The sequence below is a fragment of the Adiantum capillus-veneris genome, chromosome 8 (genome assembly GCF_014529385.1).
Source record: "Adiantum capillus-veneris isolate H3 chromosome 8, ASM1452938v2, whole genome shotgun sequence".
In the NCBI taxonomy this organism is placed as follows: domain Eukaryota; kingdom Viridiplantae; phylum Streptophyta; class Polypodiopsida; order Polypodiales; family Pteridaceae; genus Adiantum; species Adiantum capillus-veneris.
In genome coordinates, this window is record NC_140938.1 from 84,496,430 (window position 1) to 84,519,083 (window position 22,654).

Sequence of the window (22,654 nt, forward strand, 5' to 3'; positions counted from 1 at the left end):
GCATAACATCATGAGCTTCGGGCCACCGGTCCCCTGTCCCCAATCGTACCTAGCTAGGTATGCAGTGCCTCCCTCACAGAAGCTCATGACATTGAGGTAAGTCACAATGTGGGAATTATTTAAGAACTATGGCAAGACACTAGAATCAGAGATTATGGTCAATGGCCTTTCCTAATAGGAGTTAGCTTTTCATTATGCTCAATTTTCTTAAGATGAGCTTTAAGGGCAAGGAAAGAAGTGCATGTACACTGACCTCACCATCATAGGAATGAATTCTATTCATCTAGTAAGCATTTTATGCAAGTGACAGGGTCGTGCATAAGTACAAGGCACAAGACCTAAAGGCATAATGTTTCCTTTAGTCAAATTATTGAGACGGTCACAAGCTTATAAGGGTAAAGATCATTCTCTTTAATGCCAGTTGCTCATCCTTGTCGGTCTGGGAAGTCAAGGGATTCGGTTTAGCCAAGGTGCGGAGCAAGAGCTCCATCTATAGGAGAAACCTTGGCATCTAAGGTTGACAGATTAAGTGACTTACAACTAAAAATGGAAAAAATTGACGGAACTCTAGCACATACTATGTGATATGCTTTGTGACTCATCACGGGTACCTATGGATGCCTACTTCTCACAGAAATCGGTCATGGTACAAGCCCATTTCCAACACATGCACAAGCCTCTTCCAAAAACGTGGATTCTCGATCACATATGTAGAAAGATTTCAAAATCTAGCCATTGAACAAATTTGAAGACAAGCTAACTAGACAATTCTAGGATATATATATATATATATATATTGTATGTTTTAATCTTGTTGTTTTTAGCGACTTAATGACTAACAAACCCATTACTCTCCCCCATATAGTACAGGTAGTAATTTTGTATAGACATGTTTGCAACTTTAGACTCAAAGGCGAATAAAGATGACTCCCCCACCCCCCCACTTCCCTCCCATTTTCACCCCCCTGCCATCATCTCAATAATGTTCAATACACTCCTCCCCTCTTCCAAGGGTTCCAAGCTGTTCGAATCAAAATGGAAAGCCTACAACATGTACAAGCCTCTTGTGCAATTGAGTTTGCTTCAAAGAGACACCGCTATGACTATATTTGGTGGCCACTTCTACACATCCCTAATCTCTCTCTCGAGCAAGATAAGATTGCTAGTAGCAAGATAGCAAAAAGGGATTATTGCAAAGGGGACCCCAACAGTACGTATGAAAAGTGCTGATGAAACTTCCTACTACACTCCACCACTCCTCTTCTCAAACATAAATCCTAGCTCTAGCTGTTTACACACAATTAAGCATCAAAAGGAGGGTCAATTTGGATAGAAAGTAATGAAACTTCAAATATAAGAATTATGCAGCCTAGCCACGTTGAACCCTAAAACCTCGGTGACAAAGATTTTATCCTTCACAAGCGGTGGGACTTGAAAGATTTTTGTAAGAAGAGCCCTAAGAGAATGTTATTAAACTCTTTTTTATATGTTTTCTGTGAATACTAAATTCTTAAAACCTTTGAAGGTCAGGATAAAATGTTCATTAGGCTTGAATAAGTTTCTGCTTGATGACCTTGGTTTCTATGACAAGTTCTGGAATTTGATTCAAGGGAAAATTTAATGAATGGAGAAATGCAACCTTTTTCAATGCAATTGATCTAAGAGATATTGTTTTTATAACTTTTTTGGGGGGCAAGAGATTCCTTGATATGCAATCAAGTACTCTAGCAACAAGTCTTGAACTAAAGACCGTGTGTGTGTGTGTGTGTGTGTGTGTGTGTGTGTGAGAGAGAGAGAGAGAGAGAGAGAGAGAGAGAACTTCAAGTAGGTAGCAGGATCATTGTGCAACAACATGTGAAAGCCTAGTGAACCAAAGGGAGAGCCAACATGCAGAGTCCTCATCCCCATCTGAAATGCAGCATTCAATCTTCCTCTTCACGACAGGCCCCAGCTTGGTAAATGAACTCTCTACTTCATTCCAAAATTGTCCAGAAATACCTTCTTGAAGCTGCTGTCTAACTAAAGCTTCACACGTCTCGACGCTCTCCACGACAACCGAGATGAGAGGTTGTTCAGGTGTCCCATTATTTACACTCGCATTAACCAGCTTAGTGGAATTTCCTCTGCTAATACCCTTCAAAGAACCAGTCAGATTGGCAGGCACTTGCTTGGAAGGAATGCTGCTCTCCATACTCTTCGAAGAAGAGACTTGACCCACGATTGCATTCTGGACAATCGGCCTTGAATTCCTCCTCCCAAGTCCTTTCCATGAAGCATCCTGTGTTGGGTTTGAATTCTGGAGGACTTGCTTTGTTGGACTGCCCCCAAAACTCCTAGCATTGGAGGGACCCTTTACAGAATCATCCTCCAATGAAAAGGTGGTTATCGACTCAGAATCGCTCCCCTGTTCGACCTCGTTTTGACTCTCCCTCTCTTCCATGATCTCCTCTATTTGACTTGCAATCTTCATCAAGGTCTTGTACATTGCAGTGTTCAAAATAGCGGTCGGATGAGCGGGTATTGCTGCCACTAAATGCAAAGAAGATGCTTTTCGCTGCATAATTCCTTTCCAATTCTCATCAGTTTCCACCATATCCAGACGTGTCATGAGGTTTGAGACAGACGAGTCCCATGTACACAATGCCTTAACCTCACTTTCATCTGCATTGAATGAATCTACTGGTGAACTCCCTAGCTCCCTGTCATGTAGCTCAGCTGTGAGATCTTGAAATTCCAAATACACTGGAGGGCAGTAATACAAAGGGGTCTGGTCGAAACACTTTATGTTGCACCTCATAAAGTCAAAAAATTGCTCTGATGATACGAAGTCCGGTGCCTTCTTGAACTCGACTTGAACCTGCTTGGTTGCATTCTCTATTATCTCACAAAAGATCTCTTCAAGCCCACGTGTCCGCTGTCGGATCCCCAGAATTTCCTGGAGAAGCTCCCTCTGGCGTTTCCTGCAGAAAGAACCAACAACAAAATATCTCAATAAGGTGGAATTTATAGGCATTTGATAAAATCGAATGTCATCAAATAATTAGGCAACCTAATACAATCTAAACTCGTGGCTGATGCAATAAAAAAATGATAATTGATTTCTGCCTTACAACGTCTCCTTGCCTGCTGAAGGAGCTTTTATAGAAACATTTCATGGCATACTTCCCAAGTGTGTGCAATGAAGAACATCATAAAATGCATTGATTTTGCAGCACTTCAAAAAATCCGTGAAAGGTTGCATTCACCTGTTTTTGTCTTCCGGTGCAGTAGCTGCTCCAAGAAGATGCAATCTTTGCAAAGGGCACGACAAACGTGGCGAAAAAACTAAATTCCATGAATCGATAAATGTCCCTGGAAATTCTGGACGAAACTCCACATAAAAGTCCTTGCTTTCACCAGGTACTAAAATTCCAGCTGCAGGAACTATGTAGAAATATGGGACCTCCACTGCATGATCAACTTCTGATAAAGAACTATACCCGTAAGAACATAAAATTGTTTCAAATATCTCTCGTCCAAATGTGAAAGCTACTGCGGTGAAAGTTCAACTCTTTTTAAAGCAAGACTATTCAAATACATGCACAAAGACATTCTGGCTCAGATGACTTGCAAAGAATAAACGCTGGTTCAACCTAGATTTCTCATCGGACTTACCATGCTGACCATTACAGAGGGAAAGTTGTGGTTGCCACCGCCATTCGAAGTGAAGACTGGTCGAGCCCGTATTGCGTAAGACAACAGATGAGCTAACATGGTCTCCTATGTCATGAGATGGTAAGAGGTTAACCAAACTTCAGTTAATAATTAAAAACCCTGACTGTTCATGACTGCCTCTCAAAAAGCTTTGGACCTGGGTTTCCATGCAAAAATAGCTCCATGGTATTCAACTCTGCTCTAGGCCCTGTTATTGGATGGTCCTGACCACAGTCTGAAGTTTTCAAGTCCTCAGCCTGAGACAGACAAGCAATAACATTTTATTTTTTAACTTGCAACACATGACTATACATATAACCATGCTCATTATATAGCAAGCAGTATATGGATTGTGCGATTCAGACGCAAAACACTCAAGATAATCCAGACATTAAAAAATCAAGGAACATTGTGGAGAAGGAAGACTCAAGAGACTTGACAGAGATCATTAAAAGGTCAGGAAAATGCGGGAAGGATGCACATACCGACAAAGAAGAGGTTGCAAATGATGATAATGCAGATGATAACAACGAAGAGAGGAGGAGAAGAGAAGCGGAAGCCAAAGGAAGCAGACTTCCAGCTTCTTGCTGGAAGTCTGAAGAAGACGTTGCAAATGATGATAATGCAGATGATAACAACGAAGAGAGGAGGAGAAGAGAAGCGGCAGCCAAAGGAAACAGGCTTCCAGTTTCTTGCTGACTGTGAGCTTCTAGAATGCTATGGTGAGTCGTTAGATAAAGACTGGCTCGTTGCTTAGTCTTGAAAGAAGCCAGTATGTATTCATTAAAAATTAGAAAATGGAGAAGTGGACCACTGGAAGGAGAGTTGCAGCTGGAGGACAAGGCCATGATGAATCTTGGACAGACCCTCAAAGTGGCTGGTTGATTGAAAGAAGCCAGTTTGCATTCTTTACGAATTGGAAAATGGAGGAGGAGAAACAGAAGCCCAGGAAGGAGTTCCAGCTCCTTCATGAATGTGAGGGAGACTGCTTAGAAAGAAGCCAGCATGCATTCATTACAAATTGGAATGGAACACACATTTTAACACCACTGAAACAATCGTAATTCTTACAATTGAAATGAAAAACTTATACATTTTATAAATGAAAAACTTGAGTTTTCCTCGGGTAGAGTAGTTTGCAAACTTTTTGCTTACATGGCCTGGTCCGCACTCCAAATCCTGTACGGCAGCTTTTTCTTCAAACAACGTTCCAGAATCCCACAATAGCCTTTTGCCTACTACCTGTGTCATCAATCTAATGAAAGTTCTCATTAAAGAGAACTTGTTAGACAATTGGCTTAACACCAAGAGAAGGTATGGTTTGACAGTTAAATTGCAAAACCAGGCTCATTTTCCCACCTCAAGCGCGGGAAAATCTGGTGTATATAGATTCACTTTAGCAAGCTTTTTTTCACACTTTTTTAAGAAACGTTTGTATGACATCCATGTACTCATTTGCTTTGTGTTTCCGGAATCTGGAGCATCTGCTAGAAGGTGGTGAAGGTTTTCTCTGTAGGGACACCCAACTTGCTCAATATCTTTCTGTGACCCCTCTTTAACATAACGGATTGGTGTGCAGTATAAATCTCCGATACGAGGCTCCACCGTCCAATGTTCACGAAGACTCATAGCCCACTGTTTCAGACAGCAGAAGACAAGATTGTTATGGATTGGTATCTCCATCTTGAATGTCCCTTTACAAAGATGCATGAAAAACAATCGGTCATCCATTGTGACCTGTCCTTAGCATTACAATATAATCAGGTAGCACAACGTTAGAAGACTACAATATAAAAATGAGGAGAGGTCTCTTCACTACATGATAAATAGGCAGACAGGTGAGAACTTACATTGACCTGCACAAGGTTAGAGAGAGAACTGAAATGGAATCAACTATTTATTTACATATACAGAAGGCCTTAAAGACCGATGAAACAAGAAAATCACATCATCATCAGTGATCCAAATGTCCAATACAAAAAGCAAGGTAACAAATGCTAAAAATGTAAAGGAGACTAAGGTAACAAATGCCATAAAGCTTCCCGCTTCTCAAAACTCGTCACCTGCGGCGTTCTCGATTTCTTTCTGCTTGTTTCTTATGAGGTTGTTCTTTCATTGCCTTGTTTGCTGCTTGTATGTATGTTTTTCTCTGTGTGGGTTTTTTTGTGTGTGTAATGCTTGCTATTGCATGGTAGATTGTTCAACTGTTTGGTGTCGTTTTGCATGACGTGTCATGATGTGGGTACGTGTATGTTGTGCCTGCGTGCTTGTTGTCTGTCTAATTTTCTGACTCTTCCCTTGTGTTTTGAGTTTCCGTGATTGATAGGTGTGCTGTGTCCTGCAAGGTGGAACATGTCACAACTGGGGATGTGGCATGTCTTGTACTGGACGTAAAGAGAGAGAGCACCAGCCAAGCCCAAACCCACCAAAAAATCCAACCGAAATGTGTGTCCAGGCATGCAGAAAAAGCAACGCAATTTGAGACAGAAACTGCAGGCTGCCGACGTGGCATTGTACGGACTCGGAGACATGGCAGAATTGGTCACTGTTGCTTTTTGGCTTAAGTATCAAAAGCCTTGCCTTTTTGGAGTGCCAAGGTCAACTTCTGTGCTTTTGAGCACTTGTAAAAGCCACATAGAAAATAGGAAGGACCTTGTTCCGATACCACGAAGAGGGAGGGAGCACAACCTTGCATGCCCTCTGACCTCAAATATTAGGCTAGAAAAAGCACACCAAAGCTCCACCCGACCAACTTTCTGTATAGGCTAAACGAACTCCCTATATATAGGACCCCTTTCCATGTGTGCATCTCCTAGAATAGTTGCAGCGCTTGCCCCCTGTTTCCATAAACGCTTAGCCATAGGAGCTATGTCCTGATAATGTCCTGATAGTTGCAGCGCTTGGCCCCCTGTTTCCATAAACGCTTATCCATAGGAGCTATGTCCTGATAATACACAAATATGGACATTGGATACACTGTGGATAGATTATCGCCTACCCAGTATGATTTCATTACCTCCCTCTCTCGTAGTGAAAGGAACGGGGTAGTGAGACAGGAACTCAGACAACAACACATAGAGAGGACCTGGGTGGCGTCAGCCCCGCGGTTTCCCATCAAGATGGCCTACTACTACAGATATCGGTTTCTTCTGCTCACGCTCAAAGTCACTTCTCAGCCCCTAGAGATTGAGGCAGGCAGGGTAGCTATTATTTCCATAGAGGCCAGTTGTGTGGAGAGGAGGTGGAGACAATGGGACACATGACTTCTCACCCAGAAGTGTGTCACAAACACGAGCACATAACAATATCAAATATACTTTGATAAATAAACTGTATCGCTTATATTGAAGCTACCTGAAATAGAGAAAAAGAGAGAGAACGAAGATTGACACAATATTGGGACTAGAAAATGGGCTGGTTCTGACGGCAAAACCCTATTCTTAGGAACCCTTGTTCCTTTCTCAAAAATCAGGTAAACCATGCCCATGATCATCCCTACAAGACAGTACATCCACATAGCATGCAATTCACAAAATCAGACACTTAGTTCACACCAACACTATGTTTCAATCATTCACTCTAGCCATCTCATTCCATCTAGAACTCTTGATGCACCTAGATTAGTGTGCATCCATCTCATCCTTTCAGAACTCTTGATGCACTCACAACAGTATCCAGTGACAATCGGTGACAAAGGAGTGGAGTGGTTCCCCTCTTGTGCAATCCGCACCACACCAAATTCAACGTGCTAATCCATCGGTAACTTTTGGCATACGCACTGCTAATAACCCAAAAGCTTCAAGGTACAACTCTCTCTAAAGAGAATTTGCGATGTTCTCTTCCTCCATCCACTCTGCATCGAGGGCCAAAAAGTACCCTTGACCAAATTATCCGATGGACCTAGCTTACCTTTCTGTGACCTATTGGTAGCCCTGTTGGTCTCCCCCGTCCTTGGCAGCTCAATCTGGCTCTTTGGAATTCTCTGATCTACTAGCTAATTCCCTTAATGTTCTTTTCTTGTGCCTGGGACCTATTGGTAGCTTTGCTAAATAATGTTTATCTTACTCATCAGGCATTTCACGATATAATTTCTAGAATTATTCCCCCCTTGTTTGCCCACATTCATCTTGATCTTGATGCTGCTTGGTTTCTCTTTGTTATGCGGGTGCAATGTTTTATTCACGATTATGGTAAACAGTACATGCATCGGACTAAGGGGACGTTAATGTTGCCAAATAAGTTTGTCAACGCATGCAAGTATTGGCTGACTAGCAGCCTTTGTCTGACTCTGAAATGTCACAATTGTGTGAAGCTCGTGTATGTATCCAACATAATGACTAGCGGAAACTTGATAAATGGTAGACATGTACTCGTCAGAGAGCTTTAATGGACAAAGGTTGTGCTTCAACACAATGTTTTAAGCGTCTGCATCACACAAGAGTTTCCCAGGACATTAAGCGTGTAATGCTTCCTTCAGGCGCTTGGACTTCATCCAAGTAGGAACTTGCTGATGCCATGGTCTCACATTATAGGCAGGTCCTCCCGAGCCCTCTATAGAAGTTTGTCAAGCACGACAATTGTTGCTCTCTCATGTACATCCAATTCTTCTTCACAGGTTCCACAATGCCTTGAGGAGCCATTCACTGATTCTGAATTGCATTGTGCGATGCTTGCATTGGGCCGTTGGAACTTGGCGATCCCCTGGCAGGGATGGATTTACTAGGGAATTCTTCATCTCCTATTGGGACGCTCTCAAAGAGCCTTTGCTTTTCATGTTGAATGCGGCATGGGAGAAACAAGATTTGCCAGTCTCTTGGAAAGAGGGTTTTCTTAGATTGTTGCCTAAGCAAGCACTTTGCGAGTGCGAGCGATTTTCTCATTGGCGGCCAATTACTTTGATGCCTATCTTTCACAAGATATTTTCTAAGTTGTTAGTGAACCGGATTAAAGATCGCCTTCTTACTGGACTTCATCAGGCTCTATATGGTTTCATTCCACGTCGCCAAATCACTAACAACCTTGCTAATGTTGTCACGAGGACGTGACGATTGCTAACTTGAGTTGTTGGTTTCTTTCCGATGATTTTTGTTTAATTTTTGGGACCCTCTTTTTGAAGTTGCAAATGGCCAGACATTGTATGGCCAGTGTGAAACGGCCGACGGCCGAGAGTTTCACCCGCAATCGGGAAGGGCAGGTCAACACGAGTTGGTCGGGGCAATTGGCACTCGAATCCGAGCAATAAAAGGGTGTCTAGGCTCAATTCAAAGTCATTAAGGCCCCTCGCTACACTTATAAGTCAGTGGGTACTAGGGAATAAACTCAAAAGAGGCAAACTGGACACTTGGCACTTGTAGAGCAACTTGCAGCAGCTGGAGGGGGCGCCCAAGAGAAAGAGAGGGCTGATTTTTGTACATACAGTGTGTGCTACAGTGTGTGTGAGTAGTGGGTGTAGGTGCTCACAACTTTAATGGAAAGCTTGCCTTCTCCCTTGCTCTATGTAGCGCAACGATTTGCTCTCGCGCATCTCTCTCTCCCCCTTTGCACATATGGTAATGCCCCTCTAGTTGGGCTTCTCAGATGACCATGTACAGTTTTGGGGGTTTTATGCGCGTTTGCCAAGGCAAGAGCCTTTTGTACAAGAACCGGATTAGCTAATTGCTAATCCCCTTCAGGTACGCACAGTTCCATCGCAAAGGAATGCAAAAACGAGGATTTTTCTCGCGTGAAAACTCGTCCGATTTGAAAGGGAACTGTCCCATTGCGTGCGGGAGCACCTGAGACACGCGTAGGCATGCTCGCTCCGCTCAAAATGGTCCAAAACAGAGAATTACAACCTGCTGTGTTTTTTGCAGGTTTAGGGTTTTGCACCTAAAATGCAGGGAATCGCCAGGGGAGCCTCGGAAAGGCCTTGGGATGCGTGTACAGGGCAGTAGGCACCTAACAGTGGAAAAACAGAAAATTACAGCATGTTGAAATTGACCTGCAGCTCACTGGAAAGCTTCCATACCGCAAGGGAAAGTGTCCTTGACATGTACTTTTGACCTACAGGGATATTTGCGCCGTTATGCTGGCGAAATTGGGTCAAAAACCTGTAATTACAGCCATGGACAGGTTTGGACAGCTTAGTGAGGGTTAGGTGCAAGCGTTCAAATTGTTTATTTGTCAGGGGTGCAGATTACTTAATGGAGAGAGACAGGTTTACATACACGAGATTATAGAGTAGAGAGAGAGAGAGAGAGAGTACACACGATATACGTGGTTCACCCAATGTGGGCTACGTCCACGGGAAAGCAGCCACTCAATGGCTTTAGTACTTCAAAACAAGAAGTAATTTACAAAGGGATTATACCCTTAATAGAGCTCCCGCTTTGCTTCACTCTCACCACCTCACACCCACCTTGTTGCATCAACTTCACACTGTGAAATGTGTGTAGAAATGGCCTTCTTTTATAGGCCAAAAGGGTTTGCCCTCTCTTATGAGAGGCAGCCATATGTAGCCGCCTTTGTGTGAATAAGTCCAAATCGGACCCTCCAATCCGCCCATGTGTGGCCGCCCTTGAGAAGACAAGTCTGCTTTTGAATTCGGCCACCGGCCACCGGCCATTGACTTCCAACCACCGGTCACCGGCCATTGACTACCGGCCACCGACCAACCGACGGTTGTTTTTCGACCACTTTTCGACCGCTGTCCGGCCATAATATTCCGACAAAAAGGAATATTCTGGCGAGGGAAAAAAAAGACTCCCTAAAGTTGCCCCTGATTTTTGGCCGTGAAAATTTTGGTTCCCAGCGAGTGATTTTCCTTCACGCACAATGGCTTCTCCTCATAATGGGGGCCTTACAAATGTGCGCTTTTACCACAGAAAATTACAAGGATAAATCAGGCTCCATACTTAACAAGGGGAGCCTCGGGAAAGCATTGGGTGCTTGTATAGGACAATTTTAGAGAGATTTCCCGCGAGGAATCTCGTCTAATGCAAGGGGCAAGTGACCTACAGGTGCGAGAGCTCGAGGGCTATCCACACAAGTGATCTGCACGCGGATCAAAGCGCAAAACAGAGAATTCAGTGAGCTACAATTTCTCGCCAGGTTTTGCAAAGTGCTCTAAAGTGCGTGGAAAGTCAATGTTTACTTGGGATTTTGTCCGTGGAGACTTCTACTGTGGTTATGTTGCCGAAATCAAGTTAGAGTAGAGGAATTTCAACCCAATAAAAGTGGGACAGCTTGTAGAAGTTTATAGGTTTTTCTCAAGTATAATAAGAATAAAGAAATACCAAAAGGGGCACCAGTCTTTGGGGCCTACAGGGTGTCGTTGTCTGCTTGGTAGCGCTCTAGCTGCCACGCCGTGGTTTGTCTTGAAGTGTTGAATTCCAGTCACAAGCTTATTCCTGAAGTTCCTTTGGGTTGTAAAGTCTGAAGTAAAGGTGAAAGCCAAAGTCTACCGCCCTACGGGCCGGTTTCAAATGTTTTGTTTGGCATGGAATATGCAAAATACACATAGTAGGGTATACTTGTTATGCAAGTTGATATTGAAAAGGCTTTTGACACTGTACAGTGGGCACTGGGACCACATTGCTGCTATGATGCGATGTCTTGGCTTCGGCCCTAAGTTAGCAAATATAGTTTATTTTTTATATGCTCGCAGCACGTCTTCTGGGATTCTTTAAGGTGAACTGCAGAACCTTGGCAAATATAGTTTATTTTTTATATGCTCGCAGTACTTCTTTCGGGATTCTTTAAGGTGAACTGCAGAACCTTGGCCTCTTGGTTGTTCAATTAGGCAAAGTTGCCCTCTTAGTGCATTGTTGTATGCTATTGCTACTCACCCTTTGTTGATGCATCTCAATCATTTGACTTCCATTGCTCGTCTTCATGGCTTGCAGTTACCCTTGGGTCAGAACTTCATTAGGCAGGCATATAGATGACTCTTTGTTTATGCCTCATAATCGCCATGCTGATGTCCAAGTGATTATGGACGCTTTGGAGTTGTATGGACTTACGGTTGGTCTTAGAGTCAATTTTCGCAAATCAAAGCTTCTGCTGCTCAATCCTTGTGATTGGCATAAACTGTTGTGGCAAAGAGAGATTGTTCCTCCGAATGTGATTGCCACGCATTTGGGCTATCCAATTGGATGAAATGTCACTCACATTCAAAAAGTGAATTGGGTTATGCGACGCTTGAATGTCGAATTGCATTACTAGAAATTATCCCACATGGCCTTTGCATGTTCGATTGCAAATCCTTCAAAGTGTCTTGATGGATTACGTTCAGTTCTATTTGCATTTGTTGCATTGGCCTCGTCATTGTCTCTATTTTGTCTCGTTTGTGGCAAGCCCATGCTCACAAAAAATGCCTGCATTTGGTGTTGATTAGAAAACTTAGCACTCCTTAGAGCTTTGGTGGCCTCAATATCTTGGACTTGCGCAGGCATGCTCTTGCTAAAAAGCCATGTTGTTGCCTACCCTAGTGCACCAGATTCAACCTTGGACTCTTATGCTTGCCTACTTATTTCAGCATGTTGTTACTTTATCCTTTGGTCATTGGAAATCTTCTCTTTGGGAGGTAGTGATTGGTAAGATGGAAGGGCGCATTCTTGGATATCCATTTACTTCCAGTTTGATTTCTGCTTGGAAAGATATTACAATGCATTTATCATGGCATGGTCGACAGCAGCGGGAAGAGAATTCGCTTCGTTTGGAGAGTCTTCATTGGAGTCAGGCATTCTCTCTTGCTTTGGTTGACCGTTCGCCTCTCAAGCATACTTTCTCTCTTGTTGTGGCCTTCGTGTAGTTGGTGATGCCGTTGATGCAGCGGGATACATTTTCCCTTGCTGCTCGCCGCTTTGGATTAGAAATGCATTACCGTCAGCTCTAGAGAGATCTTCAGCACATGCTGGCTGATTTTTTACCCATTCCGCCCTCGGCTGATGGTAGCCACGTCTGATTGGAATTTCCGGGACATGCCTTTTGAGGCCATTTCTACTTGTCAGGTTTATGCTCTTCTTTTACCGCAGCCTTGGCCTGCTGACCATTGTAATGCCTTATGGTCTATGCACAAGTCTGATACTTGGTCGAGGAAGACACTCTGCCATCTGGAAGAGCCACTTGCCTTTGAAGGAGCGGTTGTTTCTTTGGCGATGCTTGCTTGGAGTTCTCCCGGTGGCCATTTTTATTAGTGCGCGTCATATCCGCTCTTCTCGTTGTGTCCGTTGTTCGAATTCGGAAGAGATTGTTAGTCACCTGCTATGGGATTGCTGCATTACTAGAGTTCTTCTTCGTCGTATATCAGCTAGTATGCGGCTCTGTTTCCCTTCTATGGTTTTTCACAGGCGGTTCTAGGCTTTTGGCATTCTCCTACCTTCCTTGCAGCAATTTACGGTCTTCTTTATGTGGGTCAGATTTTGGGCATATAGGACCCTATGGTGCCAAAGTAATGGCTGCATGCTCCACCGCTCTGATACAGATCCTTTTCCGTTTTTCCCTTGGGCAATCTTTACATTTTGACATGGAAGTTGGGGATATCACCCTTGAGATACATCACCTTTCCTATGAATGCTTTTAGCCTCTTTCACAGCAGAACACTTCTGTGTTCTTTCTTTTGTATATGATCCTTTCCGTGGGTTTTGCGTGCGCTCATGCCTGTGTGCGAAGGATGGTTGGAGTGGGTAAATGAGTGAATGTGTGTGCGTGCGAGAGTGAAGTGTGTGAGTGTGTATGAGCGTGCGTGAAAGTGTGTGCACTGTGTGTGTGTGTGTGTGTGTGTGTGTGTGTGTGTGTGTGTGTGTGTGTGTGTGTGTGTGTGTGTGTGTGTGTTTGGGAATGGTATGGCCACCAACCTGCCACAAGCCCATATGGCTGCAATCAACTGCACTCACCTGATGCGCTGCGCCCACTTACAAGCAACACGTGCAAGACAACAGTCCTGTAAGAAATTGTGGCTCCACTGTGCAATAGAGACTGAAGCCCACGTGCAATCCACAAATGCACCAGTCGCCATGCAATTCTGCAGCAAGATGCGATTACAGGAATATGCCTTGGAGGGATGCTTTGTGTGCAAGGGAAGGACTGCCGTTGCGTGTGATGTGTATGGTGTCCAAACCTTACAACCAAGGTTTCCTGGCTCCTCTCCCCCTCCCCTCGTTGGTCTTGGTACTGTCTTGCTCATGCACGTTGTCTTTCTTCTGCCCACTCTCACAAGGTTCACATAATCACTGCTGATGAAAAATTGCAATCCAATCCTCATGCAACAGCAAAACGCAATCCACACAACCACAGAAAAAATAGATTATTAGTGAGTGCCATGACTAAAGTGTGGGACCAGCATACCAGTTGCTCTCCACTGTGACAATCTTCAATATTCCTAACACACTCTAAAAGCTCTGCATTTTCTACGCGTGTTCGATACAGATGACAATTTTCCATCAATAACTCCTGATCTGATTTGTTACATTGGCGCTTTACTTTCTCCTTTGACCCTGAATAATTTTGGTGTGCCTCCGCATAGTGGCTGTCGTATTCAGAAAGACATAAAACGTGTCTAGAATTTCATGTAATGTAAACAAAATATTTTGATGCTTTAGAATGCTTAGGTTGTGTGTATAGATCATAATTGCAAAAAAGTAGTGGCCAGCGTTTCAAACACCCAGCAAGCAATATTTTCAAAGGGGGAGAGATTTTTCAATGTGAGATATTTTGATCCTTCTTGTCAGGTCATATAATGCTCCATAGATGTATGCAACACTACAGTCCTAGGCCAAATCCTTACATAGAAGCGCTCGTTTGTGCTCCACGCTCTATCTAAACCAACCCCCACTCACCCAAGGAAGAAGGATGACCTTCAGGAGAGTGTGAGTGTCCCTAACCAGAACGCGAACTGAGGGAATGCCGACTGCCTTGGCAGCTACTGAGGCTGTCGTGCGAGGTGTCTCCAGGACAGTCCCAATCGCTGAGCCTATCCTGGACAAAAGTGGTAGGTACTCCCTCCGCAAACCAGGAAAGCAGACGGAGATGGGAATGTCTGCCTCCTCTACCAAAACATCTGAAGCAGGGTCAAAACCATGTCTCTACTGTCGAAAGTGGGCTCGAGCTGCTCAGATGGTCAGGGGGATCATGGCGATGACCTTGGACGCCATCTCGGAGGTCTCAAACTCGATCTGATAGTAGCCTCGTCCGAGGATCTGAATGTCCAAGATTTGCCCACCTCAACGAGAAGGCGGGCCTGGAGAAGGTCACGCAACTCTCCTCTGCTAGGTCTGGTGCCGAGAATCTTGCAGATGACAGAAGTCGCCTGCAAGCGCTCTACCTCTGCGGCTAGGCTCGCTTGCTCTATCGGTGAAAGAGCAAGTTGAATGGTGGGATCAACGGGGTCAGGCGAGGGGACTTCGGAGGAGTCCCTCTGTGACGGAGCTTGAGCCTCCATCTGTGTCTGCTGCTGTGAAGAAAAAGCGAAGAGTCGTTGACAAGAGGAGGCCGGGGATGCAAGGATGCAAGGCGTGGCAGGCGGGATTGGGATGCGGGGCTGGCAGGCTGAGGCAAATGGTGGGGAGGCAGGCAGGTAGGGCAGCGGCGAAGGGCGGGCGGGCAGCGGGCAGGGTGACGGGCGGGGTTGGGTAGCGGGGCAGCGGGCAAACAACGGGCGGGTTGGGTAGCGGGTGGGGCGGGGGGCGCGCTGGAGGACTGCACACAGCAGGTGCGGGTGGCAAGGCGTGGGACGGCAGGGGGAGGCAGCGATGGCGAGAGGGTGGGCGCGGTGCAGCAGCCGCAGCGAGCACTTCCTTCGTGCGAAATCAAGTTCCCGCTGCAATGAACATGTTGAGGTGTATAGTCCCCATTTCAAACAAATTTCAAGCAGGATCACCAAACAAGTTCTCAAACACATTTCAAACTTAAGAGCAATCTCGACATCAGTCGAGCTCGAAAAGCCGACTGACTTTCCATCCTGGAACCTGCACCAAAAATTAGGGTTAGGTTCCTTCCATGAGGTCGTAGCCAAGTACACTATGGTCCATCAGCTCTTGGACAAACAGTGTTTTCGTTGGCAGCAATGGTAGTCCCAAGATAGCAATCGCACTGGATCTCCAAGGTTATCTGCTTGTGAAGAGACATTTATTGAGAGATGTCGAGAAATTTCAAGTTATAATCTGCTAGGGTTCCATGGCAAGCACTTCAGGATACCCCACTCTGCCAGAAGTTGCACTCAGAAGGAAGATGTCAGAAACCATATAACTTAAGCAAAAATTTTCTTGAAAGCTTACCAAGTCCTTGGAAGTGTGCGGCTTGGTAGCTATAGACATCTGCATGGTACTGTCTCTGAGAAAAACAACAGCTCGAAACAAATCTTGGATCCTTCTCTTGCAAGTGATCTTAATGGCTTATGCCCTGTAAGACATGAGCGGTGAAGATGGGAGCGCGTCCGATGCACGATGAAGTAAGGGTGGGAGTGGCAAATAAGTCCGGGTTGGAGGGCGAAGATACCTCGAATAAAGTCTCTGGTTTGCTCTATCTGCTCTTTTGTAGACCGGTATGCTTTCAGAAAAGCACACGCCTGATGCTCTGATACCACTGTCACAAGACGGGCACCACGTGCCAATAGAAAAGAACAGACTGAACAAACTTTTAGCACTTCAATAACAACTGAACTGAGAGAGAGAGAGAGAGAGAGAGAGACGACACGCGACACGGAGCGGCGAAATTCCACCCCAGAGAGTATTGGCCCCAAACCTTGGCGCCCCTTTCGGTATTTCTTTATATTGCATCAACACAGTACAAGCCGGTACTCCAAACTCTGCACCTTCTCTAGGAAGCATGCCAGAGAATGAGCCCTAACCTCATATTTCAAGGCCCTATGCCCCAAAAGCAGTTTACAGTGAAAAGCCTTCAAACTCAAAAGCATCTGGTCCAAAAGCAAAGCCAAAAAGCTGCCAGCGTAAATCACGAAATCCATACAACTGCCATGTCATCAGCCAGCGCAAAACGCGGAAATCCGTACAACTTGCCACGTCATCATGCTAGCGCAATTTTCGAAAATCTGCCACGTCATCATTTTTTGTGTGTGTGCGGGTCCTGCTTTATTTTAATCCTTTATGTCACTTGGGGCCCCATCGGACGGGGTCCCCATAAGTTGGTAGGACTTCTTCTTCTGTTACTTGTTCTCTTAGGGTTTAGGCCCCTCGGCCGGCATCTGTAAGTCGGCTCCATTCTTTAGGGCTTTGACACGTCAGCAGTTTGTGATAGGCTCTCAAGGCAGTGAGGCATATCTATTAGCTCCCTCAAGCCTCAAGGGGCAAGGCAAGAGCCGATTGTTTCAACTTTCCTCAAGCCTTCAAGCCTTCTCCACCTCTTCATCAAGCCAAGGCACTCTCTCTCCCCCTCCCTTGGGCCTCAAGGCTTTAAGCCTCAAGCTTGAGGCTTGCCGCTCCACTTCTCTCTCAAGGCTCAAGCTCCACCTCTCCACATCTCTCCAGTCTTGAGTCATGATTCACTCATTCATCACCTCTCTCCCTCTCCCTTGGGCCTTAAGGCTTTAATCCTCAAGGCTCAAGCTTGAGGGTCAAGACTCCACCTCTCCCTCACTCTCCACCACTCTCTCTCTCTCTCTCTCTCTCTCTCTCTCTAGGGTCAAGACTCCACCTCTCCCTCACTCTCCACCGCTCCATCTCTCTCTCTCTCTCTCTCTCTCTCTCTCTCTCTCAAGATTCCTTCCTCTCTCGAGTCTCATCAATTATGGCGCAAGCTTCCGCATCAAGTGAACGTGACCCCTTGGGTGCCAAGAAGAAGAAGGACGAAGCATCATGGTGGGATGAAGTGCATTCCCAACTGTTGGGAAAGTCCGGTGGTGCACGTGCATGGAAGTGCAAACTATGCGGCTTCGAACGGCAATCCAGCACAACCAAAGTCCGCGCTCACCTCCTTAAGCTAGAGGATCAACAAGTAGCAATATGCAAGGCCGTCAACGAGCAATTGTTGAAGGTATTTGAAGCCAAGGATGCCGCCATCAAAGCCAACAAAGAAGAGAAAGAAGCGGCAAGGCCTAAGCGTCCCGCAATCGACCCCAACAATTTGGTTTTTCCCTCTTCTACACCTTCATCGGTTGGTGGTGATAGCAATGCGGCAATGACGGAGACGGTGCGACATCATTTCGATCAGCATTTTCAATGCCTAATACTACTCCGGTCTCCACTCCCAAATCTCACCAACGCACTCTACATACCACTTGGGATCCAAAAAGGAAGGAGGATGTGGATGCAAGTGTTGCCCCATTTTTCTATCATGATCAGATCCCCTTCATAAAGGCTCGATAAGACTTACTATCATTTTCATACAATCAATCGTCTCGATTCTCATTCTTATCTAAATAGTAAATACTAATACCTCTTGTGTGCAATGTCTAGGTTGAAGTACTTCAAGACCATGTGCACGAGGATTGGAAAGTATGGGCACGCTACGTGCCACCCTCTTCCGAGGCCCTCCGTACTACTCTACTCAATAGAGAGAAGGCCGTTGTGGAGATGGCAACCCTCAACATGAAGAAGCAATGGCCGAAGTATGGCATGACCCTCATTGCAGATGGATGGAGCGACACTAGGAGGAGGTCCATCCATGGCATTGTTGCCTATTCCAAAGGGGAGATGTATTTTTCCCACTCCCATGACGCCACGGAGACAAGAAAATCAGCAGATGTCCTTGCGGGTGAGTGGGCCTCCTCCGTAGAGACCATTGGGTCGGACCTTGTGATAGGTCTGGTCACCAATGGGGAGGCATCAAACAGGGCAGCCGGAGCTATTTTGGAAGGCGCTTATCCTCACATCACGGTGTCCTTTTGCATGGCACATTGCCTTAACAACCCCTTGAAGGATTTCGGCAAACTACCTTGGATAGAGCCTCTCATTGCATCCACGTCCAAGGTGGTTGCTTTCATCAACAACCACAACATACTTCGAGCCGAGTTCTTGAAGCGGTCGGGGGCAAAGTGCTTCTAAAGTATTGTGAGACCCGCTCCGCCTACAACTATCTAATGATGAGCCGCTTTGTAGAGTGTCAAAGTGCAGTGCGACAGCTCTTCATCAGTACAGAGTTTGTTGAGACTACCATGCACGTACAGCCACAGCGATCATTAGTATAGGGAAGGTGGAGAATCCTGAGTTCTGGGAGTCCCTAAAGAGTATTGACAAAATGGTGAAAACAGTGATCCACTTGCTTAGAGTGATGGTTGGTATGCAACCTTGCATTGGCAAGGTCTATGAAGCAATGGATCGCATGGTCGAGGCCCTTGAAGAGCATGAGAAGAACCCAGATAGGCTCGAAGAAAGCAAAGAGCTTTGCGGTGCAGGTGGAATGACTATAGTTCACCTCTTGATGGTGTAGCTTTTGTGTTGGAGCCAAAGTTCCAGGGTACAGAGCAGGAGCATAATTCGGAGGTGAACACACACTGGAACACAATCTTGAAGAAGCTTCACCTTGATCGTGACATGCAACACAAATAAAGGATCAGCTTGCATTTTACAGGGATATGCGAGGATCATTTGGGACAGCCAATGCCCAAATTGATCGCACCAAGATTTCCTCCGTCTTGTGGTGGCAAGAAAATGGTTCTGATGGTCCCGATCTTCAACGACTTGCCGTCCGCATTCTTAGCCAAGCGGTTAGCTCCTCTTGCTTGGAGTAATTGTGGAGTGTATATAGCCACATTGCATCTAGAAAGAGGAACCGACTTGGAGTGGAGAAAGCAAATGACCTTGTTTTTTTCAGTGCAAACTTAAGAATGCTTTGCAAGTCAGCATACAAAGTGACAGATCCCTTTCTACAGTGGGAGATGGAGGCAGAGGCAGAGGTGCTTGGAGAGGCAAGAGGATCTACGCATGAGGATAAGCCTATGCAAGAGGATTGGAATGATATTCATGACGTCCAGGACTCCACTATAGATTGGGAGGTGGGATGGTCTTCTGCCCCTACCCAAAGGTAAACATCAGGCATGAGTCATGACTCATTGCTCATTGGTTTTCGATATTTGTTTCCTTTGTAGCCGGCCCCCTTTTTGTTTTGCACTACCATATGAGTGATTGAGTCTTGACATGTCATCTATTGACTCTTACAATTGTTATTTAGCACTTGAAGCCTCTACATGTCTTTTTGTAGCGCCTTGGCTGGCCTTGTAAGCCATCTTTATAATGTATGATCTATCATCTTTTTGCTCCAAGCTTTAGTGTGGAGTCTGGACTCTATTCTTCAACTTTTGAGTTAATGTTCTTTCTGTGAAGAATCAAGATGCTTTTGTAAAGGATGATCCCAATTCATGTATTGTGTATTGCGCAATCGCGTGTAAGTCTTAAGACTTGAGAATCATGGCAGAGCATACCTAAATAGGATTCTACTTGGACTACTGGGTGTGTATGGCTCTCTACTAACATATAGGTTAAATCTAACCTATTTTAAGCATATTTTAAACTTACCGTTCCGGCCCCCGTTCTTGTTCCGCCTTTTTGTTTCTTTTTGTGGGGGAGGGGGAGGGGGGGCGTTCCGGAGGCCCCCGTTCCCGTTCCAGGTAACTCTGCGGTAGGCTTTGGCTTTCACCCGAAATTCTTTACTTTAGAGACACACACACAGACACAGCACTTTAAAAAGGTAACCTGCGACGGGAATTAACACTTAAGCACACACACGGCTCGGAAGCTAGAATGCTCCAAGCAGACGCCGACAACCTATAGGCCTCAAAATTGGCACCCCTTTCGGTATTTCTTTTATACTTAAGAGAGGGTAAATTACAAAGTAGAGTCCTCGGAATTCTTTACCTGTATCCAGCTAGATACCACCTATTTTGGCCAAATTTCGGTAGCATAACAGCCCCAAAACTTGCGCAAAACCTATTCCCCTGCTGGAACTCACTTCCATTGGCATAAACCCTCTGATTTCTGCCCAAAAACAGTAAATTCAGCTCACTGTATTTACTGGTTTTTTTCCCTGTTTTCAGCCCTAAGTTGTCCCCGAACTGTCCGCCATCAGTGGGGCACTGTTCCCAATGGTTCTAGCGTCAGTATGGCTGAAAAACAGTCAAAATACAATGCATAACCAGCGCTGAAATTGCACCTGTACGGTGAGGTTATCACCCTCACCTGTGCCTGCTTTTGGAGTAGCGGTTAGCTACTCCTGTTCTTGCTGAAGTTGGCTCTTGCCTCAGCACAAAAGCATGAAACCACACAGCTGTACATCAGTCAAATGAAGAGCCCTCTTGTGGGACATCACATAACTGCACGTAGGGGAGAGAGAGAGCAGTGTGTAGTGTGCAGGTCATCACTCCTTGCACCACACTGTACATAGAGTGGAAAGGAAGCACTCCATAGCTCTTAACCTGTGACAGTTTGTAAAATGAGGCCTCCCAACTACAAAAATCAGCACCCATTTCTCTGCAAGAGGGAAGTGCTCCATTTTGTGCCACTTGGCGTGATTACAAGCATTTTCCCGTTATCTCCCGAGTGGTTGCCCAGTTGACTTCGCGGAAAAGTTCTAAAACGTTCCGCTTGTCATTTCGAAGGTAATGACGCGAACACATTTTATGGCCCAAACTAGCAGTTCCCTAATTTTTAGGAGATGCTTCCGTTGAGCTCCTATCACAAACTAACGTGGCATAACCCTAACACACACACACACACTTAGGGGCAGCTCCCGAAAATTGCAGCCAAATGGTGACGTGGCAGGATCCGTACGGACAGCCGTCGTACTGCTGACATGGGAGCCCGTAAAAAGCAGCGCAATTTGCGGCAGCCTTGCACAGCTTTTGGGCATGCTTTTTGCTACGCAATTGGAGAGAGAGAGAGAGAGAGAGAGAGAGAGAGAGAGAGAGAGAGAGAGCTCTTTTGTTTGCTTTATTTTTCCTCTCAAGAGAAAGAGAAAGAGAGCTTGTGAGAGGCAGGAAGCTTTTGCTTTATTTTTACAAGGCTTTTGATTTCAGCTTTTGAAGCTTTTTGGGCTCTGCTTTTAGCATCCCTTGTAAACTCTTTAAATGAGTAGATTGGGCTCTCCCTTCTCAAAGCATCTGGACGCAGAGTTTGAGAGTGAGTCCCAGCTACACTCTTGTACTTTGAACACAAATTAATACCAAAAGAAATACCGAAAGGGGTGCTAGTCTTTGGGGCCAATATCTCTAGGCACGGAACTCCGCCCGGCCAGTGTCGAATCAATTGTGAACTGTGAACTGTTTTGAAGTGATTATTTGTGGTGTCGCGGTAGATTTTCGACTTGGAGTGTCCAAGTCTGTTACAATGGTATCAAAGCGCGGCCGATTTCTCTTCTACCAGGAAATCCGATCCTTTTTATGCGGCACCTATGGCTTCAGGCAAAGATCAGTCGACTTCCTCTGCATCCGGAGATGCGGGAAGAGATCACAACAAAGATCCACGCGAGTACGGCCCGCCTCGGCCTACTCAAGCGGAGCTTCAAGAGATGGAGTGTCGACAATTGATCAGCGATGCAACAAAGATGATGCTAAATTTTGCGACGGACCCGAAATTTGCAAAATTTATGGGCGAGACCTCCTTGGACGAGGTGTATGCACAGTGGCAGCAGACCACTGAACCACCCCCCAAACCAGTACTCAAGAAACCTCCTACCCCAAGGATGTTTACTGAGCAGGAATTAGAAGAGGTGGTTGATGCACGGATTTCTAAGCTTTTTGACGCGCAGAACAAAGCAAAAACACACGACAAAAAGCAGAAGAAAGAGACTGACTTCCCGGGTTATTTGGGTCGTCAGTCTACTTTTGCCTCGGCTAAAAAGCAGAAGAAGCATGTGCGGTTTGAAGGATTACCTAGTTCTTCATCTTCTTCTGAGAGTTCTTCTAGCTCTTCCGATTCGAGCGAAGAAGACAAAAAGAGAAGTAAAAAGCACAAGGGCAAGAAAAAGGCAAAGAAGTCTAAATCTCGCCCAGTTCTTCAGAGGACTCGTCTTCAGACAATTCTTCAGAGGACTC

The 22,654-nt window shown here is 45.4% G+C and overlaps 1 protein-coding gene and 1 long non-coding RNA gene across 3 annotated transcripts in view; one reads left to right on the forward strand and one right to left on the reverse strand.

The window, feature by feature from the left end:
- Positions 1-1,722: 1,722 nt before the first annotated feature.
- LOC147452475 (uncharacterized) overlaps positions 1,723-22,654 on the reverse strand; it is a 39,266-nt gene continuing 18,334 nt past the window's right edge. The window contains exons 2-7 of one of the 2 annotated variants that reach the window (XM_086518155.1): positions 5,053-5,328; positions 4,849-4,935; positions 3,851-3,950; positions 3,655-3,759; positions 3,246-3,462; positions 1,723-2,960 (exon numbers count right to left, since the gene is read on the reverse strand). In XM_086518155.1, the coding sequence (XP_086374281.1) occupies positions 1,838-2,960; positions 3,246-3,462; positions 3,655-3,759; positions 3,851-3,950; positions 4,849-4,935; positions 5,053-5,328 (1,908 nt within the window). In that variant the 3' untranslated portion in view covers positions 1,723-1,837. Of the gene's footprint in view, positions 2,961-3,245; positions 3,463-3,654; positions 3,760-3,850; positions 3,951-4,848; positions 4,949-5,052; positions 5,329-22,654 lie in introns of those variants that run through there. The other variant, XM_086518156.1, reaches the window with a different exon arrangement.
- LOC147452476 (uncharacterized) lies at positions 2,860-19,880 on the forward strand. Its single transcript, XR_015188899.1, has 4 exons — positions 2,860-2,996; positions 3,268-3,399; positions 3,672-3,774; positions 18,084-19,880. It is a non-coding gene; the product is annotated as an uncharacterized LOC147452476 (long non-coding RNA).